This window comes from Sus scrofa, chromosome 7, assembly GCF_054392235.1.
Source record: "Sus scrofa isolate SSC_HxYL_T2T_F1_AM1 chromosome 7, Sscrofa_HxYL_maternal_Yorkshire_Landrace_v2.0, whole genome shotgun sequence".
Classification (NCBI taxonomy): Eukaryota; Metazoa; Chordata; class Mammalia; order Artiodactyla; family Suidae; genus Sus; species Sus scrofa.
Window position 1 is genome coordinate 107,004,521 of NC_139389.1, and position 15,224 is coordinate 107,019,744.

The 15,224-nt window shown below is 50.0% G+C and overlaps 1 protein-coding gene and 1 long non-coding RNA gene across 24 annotated transcripts in view; one reads left to right on the forward strand and one right to left on the reverse strand.

Annotated features, from left to right (window-relative positions):
* RGS6 (regulator of G protein signaling 6) overlaps positions 1–4,948 on the forward strand; it is a 564,797-nt gene extending 559,849 nt beyond the window's left edge. For all 23 annotated transcript variants that reach the window (XM_021099946.2, XM_021099952.2, XM_084969664.1 and 20 more), the window contains one exon: positions 1,004–4,948. In XM_021099946.2, coding sequence (XP_020955605.1) covers positions 1,004–1,170 — 167 coding nt within the window. In that variant the 3' untranslated portion in view covers positions 1,171–4,948. The remainder of the gene's footprint in view (positions 1–1,003) is intronic.
* Positions 4,949–7,122: 2,174 nt separating this feature from the next.
* The window catches only part of LOC110261629 (uncharacterized), a 36,279-nt gene continuing 28,177 nt past the window's right edge, over positions 7,123–15,224 (reverse strand). The window contains exon 4 of the long non-coding RNA XR_014811090.1: positions 7,123–7,266. This is a non-coding gene — a long non-coding RNA (uncharacterized LOC110261629). The remainder of the gene's footprint in view (positions 7,267–15,224) is intronic.

A 15,224-nucleotide genomic window follows, 5' to 3' on the forward strand; every position in this document is an offset into this window, starting at 1 on the left:
CAGACATGGCAATCAATCTGCTTGGGTCCAGCCATATCTCCTCTAGACCCTTGTCCAATGCTATGGATTTCTGAAGAGGGTGAGCAGGGGACGGGCACAGACTATGACCAGGGAAAAGAGCAGAGCTCTGAGCTTGCTCATCCTCCTCTTGGCACCCGGTGCCACATCAGAGGCTCCTCAGCCACCTCCGCCCGGGGCATGCGAAGGGCTGGCCTCTCTCAGGACCTCTGTGTCCCACATACCAGGCCTCAAGGTAGAGGTCATCCTTTTTGCTTCCAAGAGGATGAGAACAGCTCCATCGTTTGTAAATGAAGGGCTTGTAAGGCCTCCTGATGTGGAATCATCAAAGTCAGCTTCTAGGTACCACAGAGAGGGACCAGGAACATAGATAGGAAGGCAGTGCCCTGTGTCCCACAGCAACACCTATTTGCCAGCCTGGGGCCAAGACCGGAGGATGCCCTGCCCTTGCAAGCCCCAGAACCCGTCACCAAGAGGACCCCCAGAGAGCTCGGGCCTGCCTTTCCAACAGGATTCCTAGGTCTTCTGCCTTCCTCAGACCAGTTTATCCATTCAGCCCAAGTCACCCAGATCCTTAGCCATCATCTCATTGGGTCACCCTCCCTGAGCTTACTGGGCCCCAAGCCTACCTTTCCTTCCTCACTTGGATAAAATCAAGTTCAGGGGAAGCCTCCAGGCCTTAGGAGACACTCCACCGAAAGGCAGAAATGCCTGGTTTAAAGGAAGGGACCCCCCACCCGCACCCCTAAAGTGCAACACCCCACCCCCACCCCCTAGCCTTCCCCCACCCCCTAGCCCGCCCCAGAGCCCTGGTTGTTCACCTGTCTGTGGTTAAGGTGCCCCCGTGCAGAGGTCAGAGGGGTCCGTGAGCTATTGTGTGGCCTCCGAGGCTCGTGCACCAGTTAATCCACCTGTCTGGCTCTCTGTCTCTGTCCTCTGTGTGTGTGTGTGCGCCTGTGGTGCCTCCGTGTCGCTGTCTCTGCAGGGAAAGTCGCTGGCGGGCAAGCGGCTCACCGGCCTGATGCAGTCCTCCTGACAGTTCCGCCCGCAGGGCTCGGGCCCGAGGACCATACGGGCAGGCGGCGGCGCTCCACCTCTGCGGACAGAGTCTCCCTGCGGGGAGATTTGGTCACTGTGAAAGAGAAAGAGTGAGGGCCGTGCCGGGCAGCGTTGGGGAGACGCAGTGGGGGACCCAAGGGGGGCCAGAAAGAGGCGGCGGAGCCTGGGGTCGGCCCAGTAGAGACCCCTGTTTACAGCCCTCTCTTCCTTGTACAGTTGTGTGCCGACACCCCACTCTCTAGGAGGTCCTGGTCCCTAACCTGTTTGGGGAGAACACCCAGTGGGGCTCCCGTTGTGACTGTCCCCTGAGGTTATATTCCGACCATCACCACTCCTCTAGCTGCCTGGGGGACCATGCCTTCCAGCAAAGTCAGCGGGGACCCACTGGCCCTGAGCACATCCAGTATTCCACCCACCTTCCCCCGCCTCTCCTGGGCACCCACCCCAGTCAGGCCACCGTGTCCCTACCGCCTCCCCCATCTCCACCGCCACCACATGTAAGGAGCCAGGACCTGGCCACCCTTACACCACACACCCCGGCCCCATGGCCCTCGCTCAGCCACCCCCTGGATTTGCGGCATCTCAAGTTCTTCCAACCCCCTCTGAGGCCACCTTGCAAAAAGGCCTCCACGGGCACTGGCGGTGGCCCTCGGCTCCTGTCAGATGTCTCTAGGGTCCAGCGCCAGAGGAAGCACGGGTGTAGATGAAAGAGCTTGTGGTTTAACAGCCGTGAAGGTTCTGATCATCTTTTAAAATGTTTATTATTTCGTAACTTATTCCGTTGTTGCCCCTCGCTCCTTGGTGTGTTCCTGCGTCTTACTCAAAATAAATGTGGCCACGAGCGCAGGGACCATTGGGACCCTCCCCTCCAGCAGCCCCCAGTGGAAGCGGGGAGGGTTCCAGCCCAAGGGGCTGGGGCCGAGGCTGGCAGTCCCGGGCGAGGCCAGGCCCAAGGGTTCTCTGATGGCCCAGCAAAGGCACCACGTCCGTGATGGCAAACATCAAGGGAAACGCAGACACAGAGCTAAACCCGCAAACACCTGCATAAGACCCCTTGTACCCCTTTCCTGTGTGTGTCCAAACGACCATCTGCCATTGGCGGGGCGGGAGTGATGCAGGGCACCGCGTCGGGTGCCTGGCGCGTAGTAGGTGCTTCGCAAACGGTAGCTACTCCTCCTCTCATCGTGGTCGCTGCCATCATGGTGACTCCCAGGAGCCCTTGGACAGCGTGGCATAAGCAACATGCTTTTGCATTCAGACACAACCCCCTCACCTGCTCTGACCTTCCTCCTTTTATCTGCTTTTGGCCGGAGGTGAAAAATCTCCTTTGGGAATAGACATACAGCAAACACAGAAGCAAAACAGCAATGACGGGTATTTCTTCACTCGTGTGGGCAAATGCACCAGCCGGTGAGGCACATAAGCTTGTTTGCAGAGGCTGCTTCCCCGGTGCGCCCTTGGGACCATCTTTCCCACCCTACCTTCATGCCCTGTCTCCAGGGCACCAGCTTCCCTCCCCAGGGTGGGGCCACTGCAGGCACGAGGAGTCGGGACTCCAGTTGTACCCTGGTGGATTCTTGCCCCTCATGCCTCAGTTACCCCTGCTGGCAGTGGTTGCTCCCACCTCAAGGTACAGGGGAAGTGAGAGACATTATGTAAGGATCTCAGAGTGTTCCCAAGGGGAGCACTATAGACCCCGACTCTGGGGAAGGCACCCCCTCCCCCTCATGTGGCACCACCTGGGCACAGAGCCTGACCCTTGGCAGACCCTCGGCAGCTGCCCGATGAGTCACTGAGCTATGTGAAGCCCTATCCCATATTATGGGGTCTTCTGACCCCTCCTCTCCTCCCCCCACCCTTTTCTACCCCCTTGCTTTTCACACAGACCTCCTGGTTCAGAACAGAATCGCAGATACCCAACATTGCCCAAAGGCAGCCCACTTCCTGCCTGGGTGCCAGACTGTGCTAACACTGATGCACTGGGTATGCGGACAAAGGCAGTTCCAGAAGAGCAGATGCCTCTGTGCCCTCTGGGGCATAGCGTTGTCAGGGCAAGGGCTGGGCTGCCTCCTGTCCTTCCTCATGGCTACAGCGAGGGCAGGGGTGGCCTCCCCGGCCGGGACACCTGTGTCCCCCTGGCCATGGCTTCCGAGGCTTGGACCAGCCTGGGGGTCCCCAGAGGGTCCTCCCAGAGCCAGGTAGATTGCTCCCCCGAGATGGAGCAGGCTTCCCGCCACCTCTGAGAACATCCAGCAGGCTCAAGATATGTAAGGGCACCTCAGATGGATTCAAATCCAGAGCAATAACCCCCTCCTCCCGCCTTCCAACCAAGGCCTGCTCGGTCCTGGGACCACCACCCTGTGCTCCCCGGTAGATCACGTCCAGCAATGAAGGGTGGAATGGAATTGCTCCACCCAAGTTGGCCAGTCCTAGGGCAGTCTACCACGCAGGCCCTAGAATGCAAGAACACTTGCAAAGTCTGGTCTTGGCCAGTTCCCTACTGGCCTGGCCGACATAGCCAAAAGTTCAGACCAGATTAGATTTTCGAAGGCAGTTCTGTAGCAAAACAGATTTTGCTCTTTTGCCCTGACCTGCCTTAGCTCCCCTAACTGGGCACCATGGTCTCTGGGCCTGGGATTCCTCCCAGTGAGGGCTCTTGGGGTAAATATCATGTTGCAGCCCCAGGGCTAAAGCATCAGGGCAGTCTTAGGAGTGACCACCCACGCGTCAGGGGACCAGGCATCTGACCGGCATAGACTTTGCCTACCTGGAGAGAGTCGAGCTTGTAGGTTGACGCACGTAGGTGCCCTGCCACGGCCAGAAGGCCTGACCAGAGCAGCAGGTGCTCTCTGGACTGGGGAGAAGGCTCCTGCCCTTCCAGGAAGGGATGCTTTGTTCTGCTGGGGAGCTGTTGCTGTACCCCCAGGAATGCAGCAGGCTCCAGGCCCACCACTGCCAATGGGTCAGGTACAGGCCAGCACCCGGGAGGGACCTCTCGCCACTCTGCATTGCTTCTTAGACCAGTGAACACTCGGAGACATGCTCCAGGGGCTTTTCCTGCAGCAGCGCTACTGGTGTGTTCAAACTACCTCACCAACAGGGCATGAAGCAGGAGGCTGCCGCCCATCTGGCTCCTTGGCTGGTTGTAGAAGTTGATGTTCTCCCTAAAATGCACCCTTCTCATTATACTCCAAATGCATGGACTTCCAAAGCCACCACGAGGAAGGCTTCCCGGAAGCTTGGAAAGGATTGAGGGCTGTTGGTCTTTGGGTCTTGCAGGATTTTTTGAAGGGCATTTCCGATAAAATCCAGGAGCTGGAAAGCCCTGTGGGGGCTTCAAAGAAACTGGACGAGCTGATTATGTAGCAAAGGACCATGTGTGGCACAGTCGAATAGTGGCCAAATGCATCCCTGAGAACTCACCACGGGACCCTCTGAATTGAGGTCTGTGCTTGTGTAACCATGGCAACGGCAGACGCCAGCAGCCTGCTCGTTAGTACCACCCACTGATAAGGCATCCTCTGGGCATAACCCAGGGGCCATAAAGTAGCAAAGTAGCAAATGTAGCAATAAGGGGCCCAGGGCCGTAAAGGGACAGGGTCCAAATGGCCCAGCCTCGGCCCTCTCCCCAGCCTCACTGAGGGCTAGAGCCAGCTGCTGTCAGCAGTCCGAGGAGGGAGGCCCTGCTCCACGCCCAGGGCTCCTGGTCTGTATTCTATGCCCACTCACTGCATGATCACAGACACGTTGGAATGGCCTTCTCATAGTGCATGTGGTTCTCATTAGTTTATTTTTCTGGAATTTGGGGATTGGACCCCAGAACCAAACATGCTGGTACCTTCTAAAAATAAATGACTTGAACCTACTATAATCCATCTAACTCTGTGTGGCTTCTTGGTTTGGGGTTTGCTGGGCAGGATTTACAACTAGGGAAAAAAATCCACCACCCCTCTCCACTCTCCACCCTGCCCACACACACACACACACACACACACACACACACACGGCCTGTTTCCCTCTCACTCCCAAGCAGGATGTTGAGTAGCTCAGAAAACCTCTGGGGTAGGGGACACATCCTAGTAGATGTGGGACAAAAGTGTCACCAAAAGGCTGAAGCCCCTGACTGCTGGGGTCCTCTTGGCTGGGTGGTCTCTATGCCCCGTTGTCTGTGCTTGACCACGAAACCCAGCGGCCTGGTGAACATCATCAGTGGCCAGACCCCATTCGGACACTCTGAAGTCCTAAGATGGAAATCTGCTCTATACAGACAGGGATCCTTACAGGGCATCTTGGTTTCCTGAGCAACAATCTCATCTCCCACTCATACCAAAGCAGCGGGACTCTTCGAGCCTGGAAGCCAGGCTGACAGGAGGAGAACGAGAACAAGATGCAAAGCACCTTGCATCAGCACTGTGATCCTGTGAAGGATGAGGCCAGCCCCGAGCAGCGCGCTTCAGCCACAAAGATCTGCTCCCGAAAGTAGAAAATGACCTCAGAAACGTGTGAACTCCTCTCCCCACCACTGAGCCATCTCCCAGAGCAAGACTTCCTGCCCCACAAGGTCAAGATCAAGGTCACCCCTGCAAGGGCACCTGAAGGGTCAGGTCTGTAGCACACCCCTCTATCAGGTCCTGACCCCCCACCGTGAAAGAGCCACACTTCCCTGTCCTCCTTGGACGTGGCCACTCGCTCCAGGGAACCCAGAACTCTTTCCCAGCTGAGCCATCTGACTCATTTCCAGAATGTTTTTTTAGCAAGCTGTCACTGAGCACACGATCCCGCTGACCACCAAGGACAGAGGTCTGGTTCAGGTCCAAGGTGGAGGTGGAGCTTTGGGGCTGCTGGTTATAACACTCAGAGCTGTGCCCACCCACAATTGTCTGACATCCTCTCCCCTCGACTGCTTCCTCTCCCCCCACATCCTTTTGGGGACGTCTGGCATAAAGGCCATTAGGCTGTCCTTTCCCCTTGTGCCAGCTCCCAGTTGCTCGAGGCCTCTGATCAGTGTTTCTTGTCCTCAGACATTTCCTGGGATGAGGCAGCTTCCAAACTCTGTGGCTTGGAGAAGCATCCAGGAAGCCTTCTGAAGGGCTTGCTCCTTCCTGGGCCCCAGAGTTCTGTGATTTGCTTCCCCCAAGCTGCCTTCCTGAGCCGAGGCGCCCCTGTGAATATCTGGCACCCCTTCCTGGGACTTCTGGCGCCTGTGCCCACGCCCTCTCCCTGCATCCAGTCCTTTAGCACCCACGGTGGGATTATAGTATCTGCCCCAGACTCTGCCCGTTTTTGAGGGGCAGGACTCTGACCATGGAGAGGCTGCAGGCTCTGGCTTATTTGGAAGAGGCGTGGGGTGGGTGAGGGACCTCGGCGTGAGCTCTGCCTGGAGCGGGGCTCTGTGCTGCTCCTGCCCCTTAGGGCCCAGGGTCAGTGCCCTCGTAGCCTGGGAGCCAGCCTGGCCGACAAACAGAGCACCGGCCCCGACTGCAGTGGCTGGGCACACGCCTCGCTCTGAGCACTAGCTTCCTTAATTGGAAAACAATGTTGAAATCTGGTGGTTGTTGCAAGTTCATACAGAGGCTTAGCTTGTGCCTGGCACATAATAAGTGCTCATGGAATGGGTGCTGGGATTAGATGCTGCTGCGTCTGAGAAGCCCGGGGAGGCAAAGTCTGAGCACGTCTGCAGATCCTGCTGGGCAGTTGCCCCTGCCAGCCTGAGGTGGCCTTTGCTCTCCTCCTCCCGGGTAGGACTTGGTTCCATCACTGTGTGACCAGAGTGGCCTTGGTTAATAGTCCCACATTAGGCCTGAGCAAAAGCAGGGCAGAGGCGGGGGCTCCTCCTGCAGACCCTGGGCGGAGGTGTGTGCCCTCCACCCACATTCCCGTTTGTCTGACAAGCCAACGTGGCGGCTTCAGTGGGATTTGGATTCTGAGCTCTTGTTCGGAAATATTCCACTTATGGCCAGTTACTCAGACCTTGGACCTGGGATGAGCGGCTGGGCAAGGCCTCTGTCCTCGGAGAACCTCCATCAGGCGTAAGGAGGCACTTACCTACCGGAGGGAGGATCTCGTTCCTAAAACAGCCAAGGAAGCCTGTCTCCTCTCTTTCTCCATCATGGGAAGGCTCTGCTGCGTTGGGGGCAGTTGGACGAATCAGGGAAGGAAGTCGAAAAACTAGAGGAGTGGAAACCGTAGCTGATCATTTGTGATGGAGCAGATGGGAGATGATGGGAAAAAAAGAATGGATATGGATGTATAGCTGGGTCACTTTGCTGTGTAAGAAATTGACAGAACACTGTAAATCAACCATAATAAAAAAAAGTTTTAATGAAGAAAAAAAAAGAAAAGAAAAACGAGAGGAGATCCTGGATCTCTCTTACTCCTGCCCTGCCCGTGACCACACCTGCCATACAGAATCAGGGACAGGAAGCCCTGAGAGGACCCCAGAGATTTCCTAGTGGTGATTTCCAATGGTGAGTGTGTGTGTTTTACATTTTATTTGTTTATTAAGGTATAACTTACATACAGTAGCATTCAGCCTTTTTAGGTTTAGGTCTGAATTTTTTTTTTTTTTTTTTTTTTTTTGGTCTTTTTGCCTTTTCTAGGGCCACTTCTCGCGGCACATGGAGGTTCCCAGGCTAGGGGTCAAGTCGGAGCCGCAGCCGCCGGCCTATGCCAGAGCCACAGCAACGTGGGATCCGAGCCACCTCCGTGACCCACACCACAGCCCACGGCAACGCCAGATCCCTAACCCACTGAGCAAGGCCAGGGATCAAACCCGCAATCCCATGGCTCCCAATCGGACGCATCAACCACTGAGCCATGACAGGAACTCCGGTTTAGATCTGAATTTTGACCAACTTCCTCAGTGATGTAACCACCACCAAAAAATCCAGAGAGTAATTCTGTCACCCCCAGAATTTCCCTCCTGCCCCATTCCTGGCAACTATGGATCTGTTTTCTGATCCTAGAGTTCTGCCTTTTTCAGAAAGACACATAAAGAGGATCAAACAAGGAGTCCCCATCGTGGCTCAGTGGTTAACGAATCCAACTAGGAACCATGAGGTTTCAGGTTCGAACCCTGCCCTTGCTCAGTGGGTTAAGGATCCGGCATTGCCATGAGCTGTGGTGTAGGCTGCAGACGCGGCTCGGATCCTGTGTTGGTGTGGCTCTGGCATAGGCTGGTGGCTACGGCTCCGATTCGACCCCTAGCCTGGGAACCTCCATATGCCGCGGGAGTGGCCCAAGAAATGGCAAAAAGACAAAAAAAAAAAAAAAAAAAAGAGGATCAAACAATATTGACCTCTTGAGACGGGCTTCTCTCACTTAGCACAACGCACACTGCCACCTGCGTCATTTGTTCCTCAGTGTTTTGTTTTGCTACATAAAGACACTGGGCCCAACTCTACCCAATATTCTCTAATAACCTATAAGGGGAAAGAATCTGAAAAGGAATGGATATATGTACATGCATAACTGAATCACCTTGCTGTGCACCTGAAACTAACACAATATTATAAATCAACTATACACCAATATAAAATAAAAATTAAATTTAAAAGATTTTTGTAGGAGTTCCCACCATGCCTCAGCGGAAATGAATCTGACTAGTATCCACAGGATGCAGGTTTGATTCCTGGCCTCACTCAGTGGGTTAAGGGTCCAGTGTTGCCCTGAGCCATAGTGTAGTTCTCAGGTGTGGCTCAGATCCCGCATTGCTGTGGTGTAAACCCATGGCCATAGTTCCGATTTAACCCCCTAGCCTGGAAACATCCATGTGCAGAGGGTGTGGCCCTAAAAAGACCAAAAAAAAAAATTGTAAATAAAAATTAGGAGTCCCTGCAGTGGCACAGTGGCTTAGGAATCCAACTGCAGCAGCTCAGGTCGCTGTGGAGGCACCGGTTCAATATCCAGCCCTGTGCAGTGGGTTAAAATGATCTGGCATTGCCACAGCTGCAGTTTAGGTCACAGCTGTGGCACAGATTCAACCCCTGGCCCGGGAACTTCCATATGCCACGGGTGTGGCAATAAAATAAATTTTTTGAAAGATAGATAAAATTAAAATTAAAAAATGTAACGGAGGCCCAGAGGGAGATAGTAAGAAGAGCTGGAGGATCGGGCTGGGAGTCCACGTTCTCACTGCTACTCAACCCTCAGGCCCCTTGACCACAACTTCTTCAGGAAAAAGTTATCGTTTTAATCCCCTGACATCCATGAGCTCCTGTGTGAGAAAGCACGTGATCACAGAACCTGCACACTGAAGAGAATGTGTGATTCGTGGTTTAACAGCAGTAAAGGGGAGCAATGGTACCCACTGGAGTGAGGCATCATTTTTCAGCTAGCGAATAGTGCTTTGGAAACCACCTATCCATAACTGGAGCACGCCCATGCCCTCTCCAGAGAAACAAAGTGATAGCAGCTGCCTGGAAGCAAAGTGCTGGAACAGACCCCACAGACCTAGGGATCTGGGACAGGGTGGTGTGGCCTTGAGATCCAGGCCACGTAAGGGGACCATCTGGGTTTCTCTCAGTTAGAGATCTCAAAATCCCAGAAGTTCCCAATACGTGGTGTGTTTAAAGCATCGTTGTGAACACATGAACTTAAATATATTTGGTCCATTTCAATCCATCACATTTAGTGTCCTTATTACTGTCCAATATGCTCCATTTGTGTGTGTGTGTGAATACTACTCAGCCATAAAAAAGAAGGAAATACTTTCATTTGCACAATGTGGATGGACCTAGAGGATAATATACTTAATAGAATAAGTCAGACAAAGACACATGCTGCATGATATCAGTTATATGTGGAATCTAAAAAATAATACAAATGCATGCATGTGCAAAACAGAAGCAGACACACAGATGTAGAAAACAAACTTGTGGTTGCCAAAGGAGAGAGAGAAAGGTCAAGGGACAAATTAGAGGCCTGGTATTAATAAATAGAAACTATTATATATAGAATAGATAAGCAACTAGGATATATTGTATAGAACAGGGAATTATACCCATTATCTTGTAATAATCTGTAATGAAATATGATCTGCAAAAAACACTGAATAACTTTGTTGTACACTTGAAAACATACAATATTTTCAATAAATTATTCTTCAATTTAAAAAATTTTTAAAGTAAAAAGTACTTGTCATGGTACCTGATACAGGGAGTTTTCTGCTCAGTGGGTTAAGGATCCAACGTTGTCACTGCTGTGGTTCTGGTTACTGCTGTGGCATGGATTCAGTCCCTGGCCCAGGAACTTCCACATGCCATGAATGTGACCAAAAAAAAAACAAAAATATACAAACGGTAGCTATTAAAACTACCAGAATATCAGCAAAAGCGAGGTTATAAAAGTCAAATCAACTGGAAGCAGACATCTCTTCTTCAACCAACTGTATGGCACCTGCAGACTAATCTAATAGTGACCCCAGATAATCTAAACATATAAATAATCAAAAAGATCAAATAATCCATATAAAATTATTTACAACGCGGCTTCTAGCATAATAAAAACTTTGTGCTTCAAAGGACACCATCAAGAAAGTGAAAAAACAACCCCCAGATTAAGAGAAGTTATCTGAGAATCATACAACTGACAACTATTTGTATTCACAGTATATATAAAACTCTTAAAACTCAATAATAAAAAGACAACATAATTAGAAGATGTGCAAAGTATCTACATAGACATTCCTCCAAGGACGATGTACAAAAGCACATGAAAATAAAAACTCAGCCTCATTAACTAGCAGAGAAATGTAAATCAAAAACACAATGAGGGGAGTTCCCGTCGCGGTGCAGTGGGTTAAAGAATCCCACTAGGTTGCGGGTTCAATCCCTGGCCTTGTTCAGTGGGTTAAGGATCCGGTGTTGCCGTGAGCTGTGGTGTAAGCCAGCAGCTATGGCTCCTACTTGACCCCTAGCTTGGGAACCTCCATGTGCTGTAGGTGGAGCCCTAAAAGACAAAAAAAAAAAATTTTTTTTTACAATGAGATCCTACTGAGTAGCATTGAGAACTATGTCTAGATACTTATATTGTAACAGAACGAAGGGTGGAAAAAAAATGTATACATGTAAGTGTATCTTGGCCCCCATGCTGTACAGTGGAAAAATAAATTAATTAATTAAAAAAAAAAAGCCAATGAGGAGTTTCCTTGTGGCACAGCAAGTGAAGGACCCAGCACTTCCACTACTGCAGCTCTGGTCACAGCGGTGGCATAGGTTCAGTCCCTGGCCTGGGAACATCTGCATGCTGTGGGCATGGCCAAAAAAAAAAAACGCAATGGGATACCACATCACATCTTCACATCCACTAAAATGGCTGTAATTAAAGAGCCAAATAATAACAAGTGTTGGCAAGGATGTGGGGAAATTGAAACTCTCATACACTGCTAGTGAGAATGTAAAATGCTGCAGCCACTCTGGAAAAGTCAGGCAATTCCTCAAAAAGAGAAGCACAGTATTACCACATGACCCAGCAATTCCATTCCTAGGTATGTACCCAGGAGAAATAAAAACATATGGCTGTACAAAATTTTGGAGACTAATTTTCAGAGCAGCATTATTTATAATAACAAAAAAATAGAACTAATACAAATGTCTGTCAACTGATAAATGCATAAACAAAACATGATATATCCATACAATGGAATATTATTTGGCTACAAAAAGGAATAAAGTACTGACACATAACACAATATGAATAAGCCTTGAAAACATGGTAAGTGAAAGAAGTCAGTCACCAAAGACCATATATTGCATAATTCCATTTAGATGGAATGTGCAGAATAGGCCAATCTATAGAGACAGGAAGTAGATTTGTGATTGCTAGGGTTGGTGGGGGTGGGGGGTCACTGCTAATGGCTATGGGGTTTCTACACAGGGTAATGAAATGTTCTAAAATTGATTGTGGTGTTGTTTGCACAACTCTGAATATGCTAAAAATGACTGACTGGTACACTTTCAGTGCGTAGATCACACGCTATGTGAATCATATTCCAGTAAAGCAGTGGGGGTGGGGAGAGGGAGGAGACAAAGGGAAGAGGGAAGGGAAGAAGTTGAAAGAGCTGCAGAACAGGAAGCAAGCCAACTTTTTCTAAGTTGCCAAGAGAACCAGCCCGGTCCTCAGCGAGAGCAGGTGAAGGTTACCACAGAGGACTTTGAAATCCTGCCTAGTGTCAAAGACAGGGTCAGCAGGTGCCCAGCCATCCCAGAGCAAGTGATCCATTTCAGCTACGTCTGCATGTTCTAAGAATTCAAGCCCCCTTGTAGTGAAATAATTCAATTTGGTGGATTAGTGGTCTGCAGGATAAGCGATCCACTCAACACGCTCTCCTGCATCCAATATGAGCCTTGTTTCTCAAAGCTTTAAGCCACAGGACATTGGGGCTGTAGAAGGCAATGTCCTGGATGGAGTCAGAAGACTCGGGTTGGAGTCTTAGATTTGCCACCATGAGCTGGGTGGCCTCAGGCAGCTCATGGCAGCCCAGCTCATCTGTGGCACCTGTTAAGAGTACCAGGCCCTGCCTCTGAAGGTTCCAAATGAGACGTTTTGAGAAGAACACCAAGAATTTTCTTTTTTTTTTTTTTTCTTTTGTCTTTTTGCCTTTTCTAGGGCCGCTCCCTCGGCATATGGAGGTTCCCAGGCTAGGGGTCGAATGAGAGCTGTAGCCACCGGCCTACACCACAGCCACAGCAACTCGGGATCCGAGCCGTGTCTGTGACCCACACCACAGCTCACAGCAATGCCGGATCCTTAACCCACTGAGCAAGGCCAGGGATCGAACCTGCAACCTCATGGTTCCTAGTCGGATTCGTTAACCACTGCGCCATGACGGGAACTCCAGAATTTTCCTTTTTAATAAGGAATTCTATCTGTACAGCAAAGGAAATTATTAACAAAATTAAAAGGGAAGGGGAAGAAACATTTGCAAATTGTATATCCAATAAAGGGTAACATCCAAGAGATATAAAGAACTCATACAACTCGAAAACAAAAAACCAAGCAGTCCCTTTAAAAAAGGGGCAGAGAAACTGAGCAGACATTTTTCCAAAGAAGACACACAAATGGTCAACAAGTACATGAAAAAGTCTTCACCGTCACTAACCATTGGGGGAAATGCAAATCAAAACCACAGCGGGGTATCACCTCACGCCTGTTAGAATGGCTAATAGCAAAATGATAAGAGACAGAAGGTGCTAGTGAGAATGTGGAGAAAAGGGAACCCTTACGTGCTGTTGGTGGGAATGTTAATCGGTGTAGCCGCTGTGGAAAATAATGTGGAAGTTCCGCAAAAAATTAATAGAACTACTGTAGGATCCAACCATTCCACTTCAGGGTATATATCCTAAGGAAATGAAAACACTTTCTTGAAGAGGTGCATGCACCCCCATGTTCATCACAGAACTATTCATGATACTCCAGACATGGAAGCAACCTAAGGGTCCATCAACAGGTGAATGGATAAAGAAAAGCAGTGTATGTATACAATGGAATATTATTCAGCCAAAAAAAGGAAATCTTACCATTTTAGATCACATGGATGGACCTCGAAGACATCATGCTAAGTGAAATAAGTCAGGCAAAGACAAATACTCTATGATCGCACATGTGGAATCTAAAAAACCCAAACTCATAGAAACAGAGAACAGATTGGTTGTTGCCAGAGGCTAGGGTAGGGAGTAGGGGAAGAGGGTGAAGGTGGTCAAAAGGTACAAACTTCCCATTATAAGATAACTAAGTTCTGATGATCTAATGTACAACACGGTGACTATCGTTAGCAATACCGTATTACATATTTGAGAGTAGCTAAGAGGGTACATCTCAAAGTTCCCATCATAAGGAAGAAAACTGTAACTAGGAGAGGTGATGGATGTGAACTTAGCCTATTGTGTGATCATTTCCCAATATACACATATATCAAATAATTATGTTGTACACCTTAAACCCATACGATGTTTTATGTCAGGTGAATCTCAATAAAACTAGATAAAAAGGCAATCCCAGGTGATTCTGATACAGAGTCAGATGAGAAACGCTGGACCAGATGCTTCCTGTATTTTCTTTCAGCCTGAGAACTATACGGGAAGAGGGTTTGATTGAAGTCCAGAAAACACATATAACTCCTCCCCACTTCTTTTCCAATCAAAGATTCCTACCTCCTCAATCAAAGATCTTCCCCAGGGTAAAGTCTATGCAATTCAGTCTGGCTGTACCCAGAATTTTCCTCACCAGCTCCAACCCCCTCTCCTGGTTCTGTGCTTGCTATGCTCATAAAGCAACCAATCCTGGGTTCCCCACCCAAAAGGAAAGTCCCTCGTTTAAGGGTTAAGTATGCTCCATGTACACACACACACTCACACATACATGCACATGACTATGAGCTAATCTATTGAGTAGTTAAATACTTCTATTCATGCAATACTTTGCCAAAGTGAACTCACTGAGCCTACAGATGGATACATCAAGTCAGAAATAAAGGGGAAACACCGGGATCAACCCAAAAGATAAATTGCGAATTGGATCAGTGGCTCTTCCTCTCGCTGTGTTGTGGAGGCACGTTATTAGCTGTCTGGACATGCCCAGTATCTGGCAACACCCCCGCGCACACACACACGCACACACACACACACGGCATCCCCACAATGCCCCTCCCCCATCAGGCAGGCAGCAGAGATGACCTTGACACGTCTCATACCTAAGCCTTTAGCACTAAGACTCGTGATTGCGCTCAGGATTCTGAGCTTTGGGCAGAAAAAACAAACTTTCCCTTTGGCTCTCCCACATGGTACCAGCTGGCGAGCCCACAGAACTTCTGCCAGTTCACTCACACAGTGTTCTGTGCCACCCCAGTCCCTGCTGCCCCCTCCCACCCCCTCCACAGCCCAGCCTCCTGTTTGGCAGAATAGGAATGGCCAAGCCAGCAGTCAGTCCTTTGGAGGAAGAAGGAACTGGCAGAGGACATTTCCCCCAGAGAAGTTAAGTAGGAATGAGGCAGGATTTGATAGCTGACCTAAGTGGCCCAAGGAGTCAGGTCTGATGGAAGGCACGTGCTGGGAAACCTACATCTCTAAGTATTTATTGAGATTGGCCATGTGACAGGTGCAATTCTAGCTGCTAAGCTTACAGAGTTGAATCAAAGCGGTTCTTGTCCT